This window comes from Mytilus galloprovincialis, chromosome 3, assembly GCF_965363235.1.
Source record: "Mytilus galloprovincialis chromosome 3, xbMytGall1.hap1.1, whole genome shotgun sequence".
Lineage (NCBI taxonomy): Eukaryota > Metazoa > Mollusca > Bivalvia > Mytilida > Mytilidae > Mytilus > Mytilus galloprovincialis.
The window spans coordinates 49,233,769-49,254,155 of record NC_134840.1 but is presented as its reverse complement, the minus strand read 5'-3'; the positions used below and the strand labels follow the sequence as shown (position 1 = coordinate 49,254,155).

At 33.5% G+C, this 20,387-nt stretch overlaps 1 protein-coding gene across 1 annotated transcript; it reads left to right on the top strand.

Annotated features, from left to right (window-relative positions):
- The first annotated feature begins 4,937 nt into the window (after positions 1-4,937).
- On the top strand, positions 4,938-16,072 carry LOC143068207 (transmembrane protein 179B-like). The gene is made up of 5 exons (XM_076242080.1): positions 4,938-5,067; positions 11,727-11,929; positions 13,059-13,193; positions 13,927-14,020; positions 15,785-16,072. The coding sequence occupies exons 1-5, from the start codon at positions 4,969-4,971 to the stop codon at positions 15,917-15,919; spliced, it is 666 nt and encodes a 221-aa protein (XP_076098195.1). The 5' UTR covers positions 4,938-4,968; the 3' UTR covers positions 15,920-16,072.
- The last annotated feature ends 4,315 nt before the right edge of the window (positions 16,073-20,387 follow it).

Here is a 20,387-nt window from a genome sequence, read left to right as displayed (position 1 = left end):
GTCCAGATTTTTAGTATTCGTATTGTTATCTTAGAAAGTTTTACTGATTAAAATGATACAATAGGTTACAATTTGACAATCTAGTAGTGTCAACCCTGTGAATATGACCCGTGTATATAGCATATTAATCCTGAATACACCGTTTGGTGGTGCGCCTGTCAGATGCGGAACGTACAAATAAGGTAATAGGTAACAGGTGAATATACCATTGGTATCGGTATCAGACTCAACCCGGAACTTCTTAATTATTGGCAATATTAATTACGTGGAAAACAAAAGGGCCTGGAGTGGTGTAATTTTTAATCTACACCATTGTACTATATTAGTTATATATAAAGTTGAATTCTTTGATTCGTCGTTTTTACGTGATGACGGCTGACAAATAGGACCTCGTAATTTTAGTATTATAGATATTTTCCTAGTTTTGTCTAACAAAAATTTCATCAATAATAATGTTGTACGCCAGACACTGTTTAAAAGCAACCAATTAGATACGCTCGAATAAAAATGTTTACAATGACAAATGAAATACGAAGTTGAAGAGCATTGAATAAAATAAATTTTGATTTTTTTTCCCCAAATACCTCAAGGGTAAACTATTCCTGGAAAAGAAAACCTTTTGTATTTTAACCAATTAAAGACAATAACAATCAAAACCAAGGAGTAAACAAAGACTCACAAAACCAAAGGACATTTACATCAACAGTTATAAATAATTATTAAGAAAAACACGAACTCCACTAAAAACCGGGAGTGAAATCAGGTGCTCCGGAAGGGTAAGCATTTCCTGCACCGTATACGGCACCCGTCGTGTTATTTCCTTGTTCAGTTCGGTAATGATGGAAGGTTAATATGACTGAGGAAGACTATCAGATATGATTTCTGACACACTTTTGTCATAACGGCCAATCAGCTCATGATTGCTACCGTAAAAATTTCTTGAGTGATGAGCTTAATTTGATTGATTCATAGCTCTTGAAGTTTTTGTCATATAACCACTTCAATGATAGTTCATGTCACCCTAAAAATGCTGCTATCTTGGATTTTGATACATTTAAGAATAAATATTCACCAGCAGGGGGCATCGACTCATCACTGACTCTCGGATAAAAAAATGTTTAAAAGGCCAAATAGAGTACACAGTTGAAGAGCATTGAGGACCAACAATTCCTAAAAGTTTTGCCAAGTACAGTTAAGGTAATCTATTCCTAATGTGTTGCAATTCGAAATTGACATATTTGACCTAGATACGACAACAGTTCATGCTGCCTGTTCAAAACTCCTCCCTCTGAAAAATCACATTGCCAGTTGTTTACTTGGTTACAAACAAAGAAGGGAGGTTCATTGAATAGCCTACATAAATGTTCTACACTTATACACATCGGACATAGAAATTACCTTCATTGTCCTAATCAGAATCGAAATAATTGATGCAAGCTATACTTTATTGTAGTTTTAACATGGGCATGCATTATATTTGTGTTATTTTAGCCCTCACTATCGCTCGGGTAACTAATCACGAATATATTGCCTACCCATGTTAAAACTACAATAAAGTATAGCTTGCATCAATTATTTCTTAAAATAACGTACGGAATCATAGAGGATTGTTCGAAAGCTGGCCTAAATAGCCTGTGTAATCTATCCCGTGGTAGAAAATCCGTTGCCGATGTTTTGAATAGATCGAAGTTTCGAAAAGTTTTGATAATTATAAATTTAACAATATCAATGATAGAAGTCAAGTTCAAATAATTTACGCAAAGAGTTGATATCTGATTTAAGAGAGGCGAAAGCTGCTAAAGGAATATTCAAACTCACGAGTCGAAAATAAACTGAAAATACAATAAAGAAAACGAAAAACAACGAAAAGACAAACAACAGTACACAAAGTAAAATAACAAAAAATACCGATCTCCTAGGAGAATCCACATCAGAAAGTCTCTACTCAAGTAGCTAAATCAAAAGCTGAAATACATCAAACGAATGGATAACAACTGTCCTGACTTGGTACAGGCATTTAATGATGTAATGTTTGGATAAAACATGGTTTTACAGCAAGCTAAACATCTTACTCGTATGCCAGTCGCATAGAATTCCATTACATTGACAAGAAGCTGTGAACAAAACAAATAAAGGCAACAGTAGTATACCGCTGTTCAAAATTCATAAATCGATAGAGAAAAAACAAATCCGGGTTACAAACTAAAACTGAGGGAAACGTATCAAATATAAGAGAATTACGACACAACAACGAAATGTAACACACACAGAAACTATAATGTAACAATGGCCATTTTCCTGACTTGGTACAGGGCATAACAAACAGACATAATAGTTAAATATGTCACCAATAGTAATCATTGTGTTATTAACTTAATAACTATAAAAACAAAGAAAGACATAAAGGCAAATAGACAAAGCACATAGAAAGATTTTTTTTTATTATAAAATTTTGACACAGGAAGGGTATTTATGCAAATTGTTTATTTCTTTCACACAACACAAATCACTCATTTTATGAAGTAATCTATATAAAATGAGTGACGGATTTGTGTTGTGTGACAGAAATGAAAATATTTTGTATATTTTGCGAAGATCTTTTGAAATATTGTATCATACTTTTTTTTTGTCGAACCCGAATAAAATGATATATCATTTTTGGAATAATCTATTCTACCCTATCTAGCAAGAGAGCCCAAATTGCATCACTTTTGACATTTGGCGTCCGTCGTCCGTCGTCGTCGGCGTTAACTTTTTACATTTTGAACTTCTTCTACAGAACCGCTGAATGGAATGAAACTAAACATGGCACGAATATTTCTTATGAGGTGTTGACCAAGTGTTGTTAGTTTGTTGCAGATCCATCATCCAAGATGGCCGCCAACAGGGGAATAAGTTTAACATAGGACCCTATGGGGAATACATACCAATAACTTCTTTTAGAGAACCACTGAATGGAATGAAACCAAACGATAACACGAATATTCCCTATGAGATGCTGACTATGTGTTGTTATTTTGTAGCCGATCCATCATCCAAGACGGCCGCCAGCGGCGGACTTAGTTTAACATAGAACCTAACGGGAAATACAAACAAATGTCTTCTTTCAGAGAACCACTGAATGGAATGAAATCAAACATAGCATGTATGTTCCTTATGAGATGCTGACAAAGTGTTGTTACCTTGTCGCCGATCCAACATCCAAGATGGCCGCCAGTGGGGTGACTTGGTTTAACAAAGGACCCTACGCGAAATGCATACAAATGACTTCTGGTATATATCTCCCAATTGATACAATATTCCCGTGCTTGCATTTCCTATCATGATTTTCTTGATAGAGGGTTGCTGCTCACAAGGGAGCTATTAAACCAAGAGTTCCAAATAGTGAAGTTGAAATCATCCCTTCGTAAATTTTACGGACGCCATCACGAGTTGGTCGACCGTTATGGAATAACCGTTTCACAAATGATATTGGATATGTTTCTTACGTCGTAACTACAATCACCTTCCCTTTCATGAATGTGACATACCGAATTAGACTATTTACCGGATTTTTTATCACATAAGCAACACGAAGGGCGCCACATGTGGAGCAGCATCTGCTTACCCTTCCGGAGCACCGGAGATCACTCCTAGTTTTTGGTGGGATTAGTGTTGCTTATTCTTTGGTTTTCTATGTTGTGTCATGTGTACTATTGTTTGTCTGTTTGTCTTTTTTTCATTTTAGCCATGGTGTTGTCAGTTTATTTTCGATTTATGAGTTTGACTGTCCCTCTGGTATCTTTCGTCCCTCTTCTATTAGAGAACCACTGAATGGAATGATATCAAACATAACATGAATGCTCCTTATGAGGTGTTGTCCAAGTGTTGTTACTTTGTAGCCAATCCATCATCCAAGATGGCCACCAAAGGGGGACTTAGTTTAACATAAGAACCTCTGGGAAATATATACAAATGTCTTCTTTTAGAGAACCACTGAATGGAATGAAACCAAACATAGCATGAATGTTCCAAATGAGATGCTGATCAAGTGTTGTTACTTTGTAGAGGATCCATCATCCAAGGTGGCCGCCAGCGGGGGGCTTAGTTTAACTTGAGGCACTATGGGAAATGCATACAAAAGTCTTCTTCTAGAGAACCACTGAATTGAATGAAACCAAACATATAGTAAATGTTCCTTTCCTAATGAGGTGCTGACCAAGTGTTGGTACTTTGTAGCCAAATTTGATTTTTTTATATGATTTCAAAAACACAAGTAGAGTCGGGTGAGCGATACAGCCTCTAGTTTTTAACCTACGTATATTCAGATCCCAACAAAGTTTCCATATTGTATTCATTATGTAGATGTATTCTAATTTTTTATATAGTTCCACAAATTTAATTTTTGAAATTATATCGAATCATAGAAAAATGGGTTTAAACGGACCTCCAAACAATCCATGATATTGCAATGAGGAGTGCATAATGTCAAATCATAAAAATGCAAATTGTTTAGTCTAAGAAAATTTGTAAGATATCTGGTGCTATATTTCTTGATATAAGCAACCTTGGTACTTGGTGCAATTTGGGTATTGTGATGTCATACTTAGTATGTTATTACTTTTTTTCGAATTGTTCAGAAAACTTAGTGAAATATTTGTCCTGGTTAGACGCGTCCAGTTTACGATGACGTAATAAGTAAAAGACTGCTCTTTCTGTGAATACCTCCGTAAGGAAATTAAAAAAAAGACGAGATACGCATTGCACAACGCTTGTCATTAGTTGCAGTGTTACTAAAGGATAATCTTACATGTAGCTACAAATATTTATTTATATATAGTATGCATTTTCAAACAATTTTAATCAAGGCCAGCTGAAAAGCAAGGCCCGTTTTATCAGCAATATTTATCGGAAAGAAAGCCGTACGCAACTTTCAAGTTTTTATTTTTTACGCAACGTCATGTGTGGTTTTCCAAGTTCCGGTATATAATGGCTGTTGTTGATTTACAGCTGCTTGTACAAACTTTACTTTATTTTTGTATATTTCTATCTGGATTTGCAATATCTATTCCTGTTGGAGTGAATACGGTAGGTAAATTTTTCATTGTTTTTTTCATAATTGTGAATTATGATTGATGAAATCATATTTATACCACACATATATGGGATATGTGTTTCATTCTGCTTTCCTTTTTACTACTTCCATTTACTTTGATGTTCAGCAGTTTGTTTATTATGGAATATTGTAAAAAGTGAAGGTATATTGTCGAGGATTTAGTGTTTTATGTTGTGTGTTGTTCTTTTACATGTATCGGTTGTTTTGACCACTGTATGTTTACATTTGTTCTATGTTAAGATGTGTTTTCAGTAGGCCAGTCTTGCATTGTCCCTCCAAACTTTGTTGATTCTGACAGTCTAAAATCTTCACTTTATTATATTATATCAGAAATCGGAATAGAAAAGACATGTGAATAAAACGCGATACAAAGCATGTCATTGAGACCACAAAAAAAAAAATCTAATGAAAAATATATCAACTTTTTAAAAATTCTATAACTTTAATTAATAGTTATAGAAATGTAAAAACTTTCATACATAGATTTGAGTATAAATTGCCATTGATCTCAAACTTTCCGGATATTTTTAGACTACATCCTAGTACGTGTAATTAATTTTTTTAACAATTTACAATTTACCTGTGTAATTAACAGGTCGGGAACACTACCTTATATGACAATGCATATATTAGCATATTTATGTTCTCGTGTTTGAATTACCCGATATATAGCCATAAATATGTTTGGTGATGAGACGGAGATTTCATGTATTCGTCCATCAGAGAGCAACAAAACAACAGTGATAAACACGATTACCCATAAGACAAACTTAGTTTAGTAGATTGCGTCTTGGATGGAAAGAGATTTCATTTGGGACTCATACCTTATATTCTTCTTTCTATATATAATTATATATAAAGCACGTTTTTAGAAAACTTGAAAGGTAATATAGCATCCAATCTGATCCACAGGGTTTAGATAATTGGATGATTGGATGCTATATTACCTTTCAAGTTTTCTAAAAGCGTGCTTTATATATAATTATTTCATTGAGTGTGTAATGAAAGGTGTAATCCTTGGTTAGTTTGCCTGTTAGCTGAACCGTTATGTCGTTATTATGTATGGTATACTATCCTTCTTTCGAATTAGTCTAGACTTACAGACATGTTAATTATTTTTGGAGTGTTAAAAATTCTTTAGAGGTTTTAGATAAAATACATGCTTTTGATGGTCCTTATAATTCTGTTGACAGTTATGATTTTTCTACTCTGTACACTATACTTCCACACAATCTTATAAAGAAAAAGTTTTTGTATTTGATAAAATGGTCTTTCAAAAAATCTCAATGTAATATTTATTTACTGTAACTCGTTTAAAGCATTTTTCTGTAACGAAAAGGGAAAGTATGCTAGATACACTTACTGGAAATGTGAGGATATGATTGAAGCTTTAAATTTTCTGCCAGATAACATTTATGTACGTTTCGGCAATAAAGTGTATCGTCAGGTAGTAGGTATTCCTATGGGCACTAACTGTGCCCCTTTAATAGCAGATTTATTTCTATATTGCTCTGAATCTCAGTTCATGACCAAACTCAGGAAAGACCCATCATTGTTATATTTGGTTGATACATTCAAAAATACCTACCGTTATCTGGATGATATTTTTTCGTTGAATAATCCATATAAAATTGAGTTTTCTAAATATACTTCCGAAATTTACCCCAAAGAACTTACTTAAACTAAATCTAACATAAACAACAGCAGTTGTCCTTTTCTAGATAAAGACATTTCAATTTCAAACGGGAAACTTCATACTAAAATTTACGACAAAAGAGACGATTTTTCATTTCCTATTGTTAATTTTCCTTTTTTAGACGGCGATGTGTCTTTGGCTCCATTATACGGTGTTTATATATCCCAACTCTTTCAGTTTTCCCGTGTGTGTTCTGATGTCATAGATTTTAACGAACGTAATCAATGCATCACTGGGAAATTGTTGTGTCAGGGATTTCGATACCATAAAGGAGTAGGTTCAGTAAGACACCTTTTTGGCCCCAAAATATAGCAGTTTTACAAAATTGTTAAAATGTAAACCTTTAGTTATTTATTGGACAGTCGAATGCTTCTACTACATAAATATGGGCTGCTTTTGACTATACAATGCACATATATCCGTTACTAGCACCATTAAGTCATGCTAAATTACTGAAATCCTCATAATTCTAGCATTTTAGTTAAATTTTAGACGGTTTTCGTGTAAAACAAAAGTGGCCGCATTCGTGTTCATCCTTAATATTGAAATGTAAGTTATATTTTATGATAATACATAACATATATAAAGGTTGAGGATGAACACGGATGCGGCCACTTTCATTTTTACCAAAAACCATCTGAAAAGTGACATTTTTCGGCATATTAGGTAGATTTTTCATATTTGAGCTTGAATCGGATCGTTTTTAATGACTAAATCTGTTAAAATCTTTCACATAAACTAATTAATTCAAATAAAATAGACACTTAAGTGTTTAAAAAGTGGTCAAAATCTTTCGTCAGATGAACCTGAAATTTGAGGCCAAAATCGGTCCTTACCGGACCTACTCCTTTCTTAAAACTATTACTAACTTTTCATAGATAGAAATATTTGATTAGTAAATTTGGCTGTACCTGTAGAAAACTTATTAAAAATGGTATTTCACATCCTAAATTTTATGGTAATATTGTACTTAAAGCAAGGAAATCACTATGTGATCCGTGTAAACTTATCGAACCTTTAAACAAACTTATAAGTAAGGGTTATCGTACCAATATTGTAATTAGATCTCTGAATATAGTTTACATTGGCACTAATATCAATTTTGTCATTAGCAAATAAAAACATAACTAAATTGTGTCTTCTTTTGAGGCGGGATGTATAGAGACACAGACACGTTGATTTTTGTCTCTGTAGAAGTCGCTCCTCGTTATCCTACTGCCTGTCGATACATTTAGTTTTGGCATTGCAAAAGTCATGTCTTCTCTGTCTGACTGTTCATGACGTTAAAATGCTAAATCCCTGGGATGTGTTTTAGTTTTAGTCTCTGATGCATGATTTTTTATAACTAATTGTTTTTGGCTTTCAACTAGCTGTCAGTAACTGCGAGTACTCTCAAATCGTATTTTCTTGTTTATTCGACCTGTTGATACTGTTTATAATGCCTTTTTGTTATTTTATATTTATATGGAACTTGTCTTATACCAGCTTTGATTATTTGGAATATCTTCTAATTTTCACTTACTACATTTGTATAAACTTCAAGATTTACCTGTATTATCAAAACCGTTTTTTTTTCAAATGTGATAATTTTCGTAGGGTTAAATATTTCGCAGTGGTGTCTTGCCATGGCTTTGTTTGGACTTATTTGTTTGCTTTTTGGCCTTGAATGTTTATCCCTAATATTTTATTAACTGTGCATTTACATTCAGATATCGCACATCGAATTTATTCGGTCATAGTGTATTAATTTACGTTTTTTGATTAAGTTTAGCCTGCCAATTGATATTTCATCGTGTGTTTTTCTATGTTGTGATCTTATGCTATTGTTTCAGAAAAAAGGGAGAAGGTTTGGTACCATTAACACGTTTAATCCCGCTGCAAATGTTGCACCTGTCCTAAGTTAGGAATCTGATGTACAGTAGTTGTCGTTTGTTTATGTAATTCATACATGTTTCTCGTTTCTCGATTTTTTATATAGATTAGACCGTTGGTTTTCCCGTTTGAATGGTTTCACACTAGCAATTTTGGGGCCCTTTATAGCTTGTTGTTCGGCGTGAGCCAAGGCTCCGTGTTGAAGGCCGTACATTGACTTATAATGGTTTACCTTTTTTAAAATTGTTATTTGGATGGAGAGTTGTCTCATTGGCACTCACACCACATCTTCCTATATCTATGTAAATTGGCTATAATCGGACTTGTCTACTCTTAAAGGATGGTAGTTTATCTAACCTGCAATCGGCTGTAAACTAATTGAAAAATTATGTCTTCGCCACTCGAATATCAAGCACAATTCCTACCCACATTTATAACACTTATTTAACATACTGAATATTATGATGTTCTTACTTATACATCCAGTACAGATAGACGTGTTTCTGTGCCAGTTTTTCTTGTTTTTCGAGGCAGAAATGTTTTAAATGACATTATACATATTTGAAGAGCTCAAAACATTTACGTTCATAAGAGTGGTCACTTCATCTGAAATTTCACTGTTTCACGCCGTGAAATTAGTACACAGGTACAGTGCATAACAATGGAACAAACCTTTTCAACTACTATTAAAAAGCGAAAAAGAAAGTCGAATTGTGAAGCCCGTAAACAATACATTTTTAATCTGAGCATGCAAATTGAAGATTATGTTATATATATTTCATCGAAATAACATCTGGTAAACAAATTTAATAATACAGTTAGGTATTTGGATGATATTTTGGCTCTCAATAATGACGACTTCAGTATGTATATTAAAGAAACTTATCCTGTTGAATTTACTTTAAATAAAGCTTATACTAACAATGACCACTGCCCTTTCCTCGATCTTGATATCTATAGCACTAACGGAAAGCTGAATACTAAAATTTATGATAAAAGAGATGATTTTATATTTCCTATCGTTAATTATCCATTTTTAGAGGGTGACGTTCTCTTGTCACCATCTTACGGTGTTTATATATCTCAACTTGTACGATTCGCTCGTGTATGTAACAATGTTTTAGATTTTAACGAGAAATTTATGTATTACTGAAAAATTATTACACCAGGGTTTTCGATATCACAAACTTGTCAAAACATTTACTAAATTTTATCATCGGTATAAGGACATCATTCGTAAATATAGCTCAACATGCTGACTTCTTATACGTTCAGGTATTTCACATCCATTTTTTTATGGAAATATTCTTTATAAAGCATAAAGCTGTCAGTATTCACCTCAAAAACAAACAAAAGCTTTGAATATAAGTGATATAGTTACGATACTGTTGTCAGGTCATTAAAGATTGCATATTTTGGCGTGAATATTGATTCACTTAAAGGGTCTTTGCATCGGAACTAAACACATCTATTCAAAAACCAGTTGTTGGCATGACACGGGTTATGTTCTTCTCATATATGTTATGATGGAATGATACTTAACCCCTAACGGGAAGTATTGTGCCTGATGTTCATATGATGAAATCATAATCTTTCAGTCAGTTTAATTAAAGTCTGGAGCTGGCATGTCAGTTAACTGCTAGTAGTCTGTTGTTATTTATGTATTATTGTCATTTTGTTTATTTTATTTGGTTACATCTTCTGACATCAGACTCGGACTTCTCTTGAACTGAATTTTAATGTGCGTATTGTTATGAGTTTACTTTTCTACATTCGCTAGAGGTATAGATGGAGGGTTGAGATCTTACAAACATGTTTAACCCCGCCGCATTTTTGCGCCTGTCCCAAGTCAGGAGCCTCTGGCCTTTGTTAGTCTTGTATTATTTTAATTTTAGTTTCTTATATCAAATATTAAATCTAATATCACTGAACTAGTATATATTTGTTTAGGGGCCAGATGAAGGACGGCTCCGGGTGCAGGAATTTCTCGCTACATTGAAGACCTGTTGGTGACCTTCTGCTGTTGTTTTTTCTATGGTCGGTTTGTTGTCTCTTTGGCACATTCCCCATTTCCATTCTCAATTTTATTCAATAAACATATTCGCAGAACAAACACATTCATTTTGAGAATCCCAGACACTATATTAGTTTTCACTTTTTCCACTAATTCCACGCGTTTAAACGAAACGCGCGTCTGGCGTATTTACTAAATTTAGTCCTGGTATCTATGATGAGTTTATTTTCAAGTGATAGTAAACTCGTAGTAGTAGCCCACAATGCGTTGTTGTTCATTGAGTCGATTGGTCAGTTTTTCAAGGCCATCATTGGCCTTGTGTTTAGGAAATTACTATGCAAATATATTCTGACGTCAGGAAATTTAGAGTTCTCGACCTGTTTAATTTAGATATACATTGTTTTAATAAATTGCTCAGTTAGTAGGTAAGGCTTGATAAAAAGGCAGATGTCAAACCCTGAACATTTGAGGCAATTATGAACATTACAGTCAAGCTTGATATAGTTATCAATTTAGATTTTTACTAAATATTTTACAAACTACAGGTTTTTGACAAATTATGAACATGGTCAAAGAGCTGAAAATGTTGTGAAAAATTGGACTTATTGCTATTATGGACCAATATCAAATTTTTAATAGATGATTGGAATCAACATATCAAAAAACCACCATTATTTATTTTTTGAAGAAATCAAACAAAGATTTATTTTAACCTTTGGACCTCAATGGCGACACATTTGATAATGGGACACATATACACGGTAAGATTCAACAAAGCATTTATATGTTAAAACCGTTAGTGGCCAATCAAATCGGAAAAAAATAGTTTAATCTGCACGGTCGAGATGATCCTTTAAACCGAACTCCTACGCTGTTCGGTACGAGTAGAATCAGTCAACCGAGCCTTGCAGATTAAATGAAATATACCGATTTGCTTCTTCAATAACTCGATTGTATATGTCATTGTTAGTCTTTTTAAAAGCTGTTACGGGAAAGACTGCGCGATTTAAACTTTTTAGTTTTGTTCCATTGTCGTTTTTTCCTTACAGATAAAGTTTGATGGAATGTGCATTCTCTATGCAGTCTTTAAAAAAGGGGATGGCATCTCTAAATTTAGGATGCAGTCAAGCAGTAGAGCAAATTGTAATTTTCCCGTCTATACCAGCGTGTTTGCATGCATATTTTATGGACTAGGATTCGGATGTTATAACGCATATGCAGTTTGGAAATCAAGAGCAAACCAAAGTATCGGGTATGAAGTGACCACTTTTTTTAATCGGGCGTCTTGATTTATTTTAATCATTTACGCTAAATCCTAAATATTTGAATGCCAGGGAAGTGTTATGAAATATATAAAATAATAAGGAAGCATAGAACCTTTTTTCCTCAATGATTTCTTAATTTTTCATGTCAGATAGTCACACATGTTAGTGAGATTTCATGTGAGTCGAAGGAAACAGTAGCTGTGAGGAGTTGTACTTAATTTTCAATATATTTCGTGATGTCACATTCTCCTTCTTTCATGCATTACTACTACGACTATTCGTCTCTACACTGTTGAATTAGGCATTCGTAAAATATGTTTGCAACTCTTCAATTATTAATGTATATTAATAGAATTAATTTTAATTATTAAGCATTTTCGATTTTATTATATATTTCACTTCAAATAAATCATTTGTCCATAGTAAAGCAATGCCCCTCATTTTCACAATTATAGTAACGTTAGTAAAACTGCAACATACTTTTAGCAAGTTCCAAATTTTAAAAACGTTCAGTATGGTCACTAGATCTTATGTGTGTCTCTTATCCTCCTCCTCCCCTTTCATTCCAGAAAAAAAATCTTTCCACTCTTCTGTCGTAGTCACAGAAACAATTAAGCACCTATTTCAATTCCTTTTCCCTAGTATTCAGCTAAATACGTGAGACAAATTCTTTTCTATTTTTTAAGTGACTTCAACTTTTGTGATTTCTTTAGGTCCCCGTCTCTCAATTCAGAGATTTTCAACAATCATTGTGCAAATTTTCTTTTAATAAAAACCTGAGATACAAAAATATCAACAAACAACAATAACGTTTAACGGTAAACAGACGATCGGGTCTTCAATAATAGACAGCCCAATACAAAAAATGTAATTCGTCGATATCTACATCGAACATCGTATAAAACCACTTTTTTAATAAATTTAACAGAAAATAAAAAAGGCCATGAACAAAACAAATCCCTTGAATGGTTAAACATATATAGTTTATGAAAAGAAAACCATTGACGATGATCTAAGTTTGGACGGGCAAATGATTTCTATTACAGGATTAACTAGATTTTTATTTTTATCCCAATTACGCAATACAATGATAGTCTGTGGACTTTTTTTTTGCAGGTCAGCAATGTGGGTCATGCCATTTATACTGATAAATTCGACACTATTTGTGATGTTATTGATCAACGCTTGCATGATAAGTGTTGGTTATAAGGTATTCTGTGATCAATTAAAAGAATACTCGGGTATTTTCAGGTAAGTGTATATCATCTCATTTCATTCACGTAAAATTGCAACGAAAATAATGTTCTTGGACTCAATGAATACAAACCCGGAATATTGACATTTTTTCAAACATGCGAAAGTGCTATATTAATAGAATCTGCTTGAACGTCAGTATAGTATATTTAGATATATTTTAAAAGAGGGGCGAAAGATACCAGAGGGACAGTCAAACTCATAGATCGAAAATAAACTGACAAAGCCATGGCTAAAAATGAAAAAAGACAAACAGACAAACAATAGTACACAAGACACAACAAAGAAAACTAAAGACTAAGCAACACGAACCCCACCAAAAACTGGAGGTTAGAGATCCAACTTAACCAAATGATTGACAACTAAGAAGACAGGCATATAAACAAGAGGCGAGCTTATACTATTTTGGTTTTATTTACAATAATTCAGATCATTGTAGTTTCTGGTTCAATATTTCATGTTATTTTTACTAAACTTGCTGTTGAATTGAGCATCAAATGTAACTATTTAAAAAAAATGTTGCTATTGTTATTAATAGGATGAGCTGAATGTATCATCTTCTGAAAACTTAAAACTTTTGTCAGTATAGTTAATTATACTTAAATTTCCGGACAAAATTCATAAAAAATATTTTCTTACAATTTTCAATAAAAGGAACATGAAAGTGTATTGACTGATAATAATGCTACTAATATTAGCACTACACTCACTTCTTTTTATATGTATGAAGCTGTGGTGATGGAAAAAACATAAAATGGATAAATATGGCTACTTCAGACACATTTACTACAGGAGACTATGCTAGACTACTGACTGTTGCACAGGTAAGTACAGAGACGAGTGATATGAATTTTATAGGCAAAGCTTGAACCGATCTTCTATTGAAAGTATTACATTTATGCAGTCTGTTCAAATTAATTGCTTATCTATACATTATATCCTGCCACGTTATCTTGATGTCCTTTTTAACCGGATTTTTGTGACAAAAATGTCGGTTATTGATTTGGGGATGTACGGCGGCGGGCGGGCGGCCGGGCGGGCGGGCGGGCGGCAATCAAATGTTGTCCGTGCATTAACTCATGAACCGTTCAACCAAAGCTTTTAAAATTTTAACATGTTATTCCTGACAACTATACGAAGGTCAAGTTCAATAATGGCGATTTTGACTTTACCGTTCAGGAGTTATGGTTCTTGAAAGATTGAAAAATGGAGTTGTCCTTGCATTTACGCATGAACTGTTCTACCAAAGCTTCCCAAATTTTAATATGTTGTTACTAATGAAAGAATGGAGGTCAAGTTCAATAATGACGAATTTGACTTTTACCGTTCAGGAGTTATGGTTCTTGAAAGATTGAAAAATGGAGTTTCCAGTCGTGTCCGTGCATTTATGCATGAACTGTTCTACCAAAGCTTCCGAAATTTTAATATGCTGTTACTGATGACAAAATGGAGGTCAAGTTTAATAATGACGATTTTGACTTTTACCGTTCAGGAGTTATGGTTCTTGAAAGATTGAAAAATGGTTTTTCCCGTCATGTCCGTGCATTTTCTCATGAACCATTCAACGAAAGCTTTTGAAATTTTAATATGTTGTTACTGATGACAAAATAGAGGTCAAGTTCAATAATGACAATTTTGACTTTTACCGTTCAGGAGTTATGGTTCTTGAAAGATCGTAAAATGGCGTTTCCATTCAGGTTGTTGCATTTACTCATGAACCATTCAATCTAAGCTTTTCAAATTTTAATATGTTGATACTGATGACAAAATGGAGGTCAAATTTGATATTGACGATTTTCACTTTCACCATTCATCAGTAATGGTTCTTGTGATATTGCCAGGACACAAATAAATGTTAATAAATCCGGTTTGCTGTCGTTGTGACAGCCTCTTGTTTATTGTACCATCATGTCTTTTCAGTGTTTTTGTCATTCCGTTGTCTTCCTCTTGTAGTTGATTTATTCAGTTTTTTTAATTGTGACACGAATTTGTGTTCTCTTGTTAAATATTTCACTTAGAACAGCGGTATACTACTGTTGCTTTTATTTATTGTCGGCTTAATTATGACAGTTTTTGTTAAATTTCTTTGCCATGTTAAACTTTTTAGTATTATTTATCGATAGGACTCTTCTTATGTGTCGGTCTTCATTACTGTATAAAACTTCCAGTGATGTGAAGGATTTTTAACAGGTTGAAAGTCTAAATGTCGCACTACTATGTAAGAACAGCGTTAAAGGTGTTTTATACACTATATCACTTATTTTCCATTTATACAGATGTTTGAGCTTCTTTCATCCAAGTTATGTTAAAATGCCTTAGACTATATAAAACCAGGTCGATCTCAAGTTGCAAGTCGCACAGATTCTTCGTTTCTGTCATTTCAAAATGACACAGCAGTAGCTATATGTAGTTTATCTGAATGTATCACAAGCTCATTGTTGTCTTACAGATTGCATGTTGAACTGCTTGTATACCCTCCTGTTACAAGTTGCACTGATAATATTCCGCCCACTAATTTCAAAATGACTTACCAGTAGTATGTGCATTGTTTTTATCTGATTAATTAAAATCGCATTATTATCTTTCAGATTGCCTGTTGGACTGCTTGTTTACTCTTCCTGTTGCAAGTTGCTGTAGGAATATTGCGTTTCTATAGAAACAGACGACTTCGTCAATCGCCATCCGATAGAGAAAGAATTGGACAATCTGAACCAACCGCTTAATGGTTTTAGATTAAAACATTGATTTACGACATTACCTGCTGGTATTGAGTATACTATTAAACTGTACAATTAATTGATGACTTGGTTGTATTACTACATGTAAATAATTTTTTCAGTTGTACCATCGTTCCTAAAATTTAAAATTGGTAGAATTAAGTGTTGTTTTGTTTTGGTGTTTTAAATCCAAAATAAGCACATTTTTTTTTTATCGTAAACAATGCTTGACTGTCCTATGTGCACGTTCCCATATAACTACCCCATATGCATAGCCAATATTTGATACATCATAAAAAGAAAAGCTGTAGCTTTTTAAACCTGAATTTATAACCATATTTAGGAAGAGTATTTTGTTAAAAACGTTGTCAGTTCGATAATTTTATGAATTCTTTTTTATGACTGTACGAATCCAGTTTGGACCTAGTGTTCAAAATGGTGCAGATGAAATTATCACTTCTTATGTTTACTAAAGCCATCACAAGTTGGTTGAACGAAATGGAATATCTTAATCACAGATAATAGCGACTATGTTCCGTATGTAGTAACTAAAACACGGTTAAAGTTGGAAATTCCAAGATTTAAGTTGGAAATTCCAAGATTAAAGTTGATAATTCCAAGATTAGTGTTGATAATTCAAAGATTTTTTTTGGTAGGGGTGTGCTATGTTTGTCTAAAACAATGTACCCATTTTTATATGATATTAACTAATATATGGTAACTATATTTATATATTAAAATTGTGACCCGCCATGACATTTCAAGGCTTATGGAGGTAGAACGTCATTGTTAGAAAAATTATAAAATATGATAAATATCGAGATTAAATGAAATACGTATTTCTGAAGAAGAGATAAACACTTTCCTTAGCTTCTTTTTTGCGGACGCCGATCTATACATCATATATAAGTTTTGAAGAAGTTTTACTTTATCGTTTGAAGTGAAAAATATTTGAATCTACATTTTAAATTGATACAAACAAAAATTCTCTGCTCTATAGATTTTCTTTCATAAATGGAGTCTGAAATATATCCATAACAAATAGATATAGGAAGATGTGGTGTGAGTGCCAATGAGACAACTCCCCATCCAAATAACAATTTTAAAAAAGTAAACCATTATAGGTCAATGTACGGCCTTCAACACGGAGCCTTGGCTCACACCGAACTACAAGCTACAAAGGGCCCCAAAATTACTAGTGTAAAACCATTCAAACGGGAAAACCAACTGTCTAATCTATATAAAATAAAAAAACGAGAAACGAGAAACACGTATAAATTACATAAACAAACGACAACTACTGTACATCAGATTCCTGGCTTAGGACAGGTGCAAACATTTGCAGCGGGATTAAACGTTTTAATGGATCCAAACCTTCTCCCTTTTTCTGAAACAATAGCATAACATCACAACATAGAAAAACACACGATAAAATATCAATTGGCAGACTTAACTCAATCAAAAAACGTACATTAAATGCACAGTATCAAATGCATATAAGAGAACACCTACTTATAAACTGTTACGCGTCGCATACTATGATTAGATACATGCATAATAAATCTGAATTGAAAGAAGGAATTATTAAAGCTTACTTTGACAAATTTTAAACTAACTTCATTTCAACAAGTTTAAATTACATGTTCTAAAATAGAGCTACAAAAAAAAAATTCTCTGCTCTATAGATTTTCTTTCATCTATTGTCGAAATGTGCATCTTTTGCCGTTAATGTTATCAAAATGCTGCTATGCGTAGTTAGCAACCTCAATACATGTATATATTTTTCTACGGTTTATATGTCATTAAACACATCTTTTATATAGGTTAAAATCTAGACAAGAGTAGTTCACAAGAAAATGTCAACAAAATCAATTAATTTGCAGCAAAAATTAACATTATGAATTAGTCATCAGGCAATTCAAACGAACCTTGTTCAGATGAAAACAGACAAAAAGAATAAATCGAGAAGACTACAATTATGTTGAAAAAGAAAGATAATCTAAATTAAATACCGTAAAACATAACATAAACTTTTATCGAGTAACCAGTTTTGATAAAAATGTTAATACCTCTTTATAAATGTCATGTGTCCGAAACAGGTTTCTACAGATGTCTTATTTAGGAAATTTCACCTTAAAAATTGAAAGACCGTTTGTAAATATCTAAAAACCCTATGAGAAAAATGACCATTACCATGACCGTATATGAATATTTTTATTAGTTTTATTGCATTCCCAGATACTATTTTCTCTTTCAGATTAATTTTGATGGGATATGCATTCTATATGCAGACTTTAAGAAAGGGGGTGCTAACTCTAAATTGATGATGCGGTCAAGCAGTAGAGAAAACTGTAATTTCCTCGTCTACATTAGTGTGTTTGCATGCATATTTTATACACTAATACTCGGTTGTTACAACGCTTATGCAGCTCGAAAATCAAGAACAAACCAAAATATTTGGTATGTAGTGACCACTTATTTATTAGTGCGTCTTGACATATTTTAATCAGTAATGACCAATCATTAACATTTGAAAACCTTGGAAGTAAAATAAATCATTCCAATGGACAACCGGTTTACTTTCTATTGTATCCTAAAGATATCTAATAAACTTAATAAGATACTTAATATAGTTTATCAGATATTTTGTAGAGTTTATATGATATCTTTTTTGTTTATAAGATATCTGATATGATTTATAAGATATTTTATAAACTATATAAGATAGCGTGTATACTATATGAGATTTCTTTAAAAACAATAATATATCTTATATAAATATATCTTCATATATTTCATAAACTTACGAAGATATCTTATATACTTTATATACCATTGTTATTGAAGATGACTATTAAGTTCACTATTATCACAGATAAGTAACAGCATCCAAAACAACCAAAATGTCAACGAAGCATGGCTGATGTTCAAGAAACACCTATTTGCCAGCCTTGATAAAAACATACCATCATAAATAGTCAAGTCCAACAACAGACTACCATGGATAACACAAAAGATCAAAAAAGATGCTTAAGAAAAAACAAAACTTGTATAACCAGGCCAAAAGAACAAAATCATGGACAAACTACCGCCATTTCCAAAAAACATGCAAAAGGGAAATTAGGAAAGCAGAAAACAATTATATTAACGACGCTATAATTGAAGGAATGAACAAGAACAACACAAAACCCTTCTGGAAGTATGTTATGTCAAGGAAACAGGACAACATAGGGGTTGCACCACTAAAGAAACATGGACAGCTCATAAACGACAGTAAGGAGAAGGCGCAAATTCTACTGGAGCAATTTGCGTCCGTCTTCACAAAAGGAACAACTCAAACACTACCCAAAACAAACATCAGGGTAAAAGACTCCATACATCAAATTACCATCGGATCAGAAGGAGTAAAAAAGCTGCTACAGAAAGTCAACCCATCCAAAGCATCAGGGCCTGACAACATACCAAACAGAGTACTAAAACAATGCGCCGAACATCTGGCACCAATAATAACACTCATATTCCAGCTCTCACTAGACAGTGGTACACTACCAGAGGATTGGAGAAATGCAAACATCTCTAGCATATTCAAGAAAGGAGACCGACATGCGGCCGAAAACTACAGGCCGGTCTCATTGACATCAGTACCATGTAAACTACTCGAGCACATCATTTGCCGTCATATACTTAAACATCTGGAAAAGCATAATGTATTAACATCACTAAACCACGGCTTTAGATCTGGATACTCCTGTGAGACCCAACTTGCCATTACAATCCATGATATGCTACAATCCTACGATAAAGGAAACCAAGTAGATATTGCGATTCTGGATTTTTCAAAAGCGTTTGACCGTGACAGTACCTCATGATAGACTCTTGCACAAAGTAAACCAATATGGAATTAGAGGAAATATCCACAAATGGCTAACTTCATTCCTAACCGAAAGAAAAATGCGAGTCCAACTTGATGGAGAAAACTCAAGAAATGCTTCAGTTGAATCCGGAGTCCCCCAAGGAACGGTACTAGGACCCATCCTCTTCCTGTGTCACATAAATGATCTCCCAGAGGCAGTAAACTCATCAGTCCGACTATTTGCAGACGACTGTCTGCTGTACCGAGAAATCAAAAACCAAAATGACCATAACAAACTACAAGAGGATCTGAAATCACTAGAAAAATGGGCCGACGACTGGGGTATGCGCTTCAACGCCAAAAAATGTTATATGCTTAGTCTGAAAAGTAAAAGTCAGCGATTTTACAACCTTAACAACCACACGCTTGAACAAGTGTCATCCAACCCATACCTATGACTCCAAATACAAGAAGATCTTAAATGGAAAGAACAAATAACAAATACATGTAACAAAGCCAGTTCTACCCTAGGCTTCCTTAGAAGGAACCTACAACACTGTCCTATGGAATGCCGTAAAACAGCATATATAGCTCTCATACGATCAATTATGGAGTATGGAT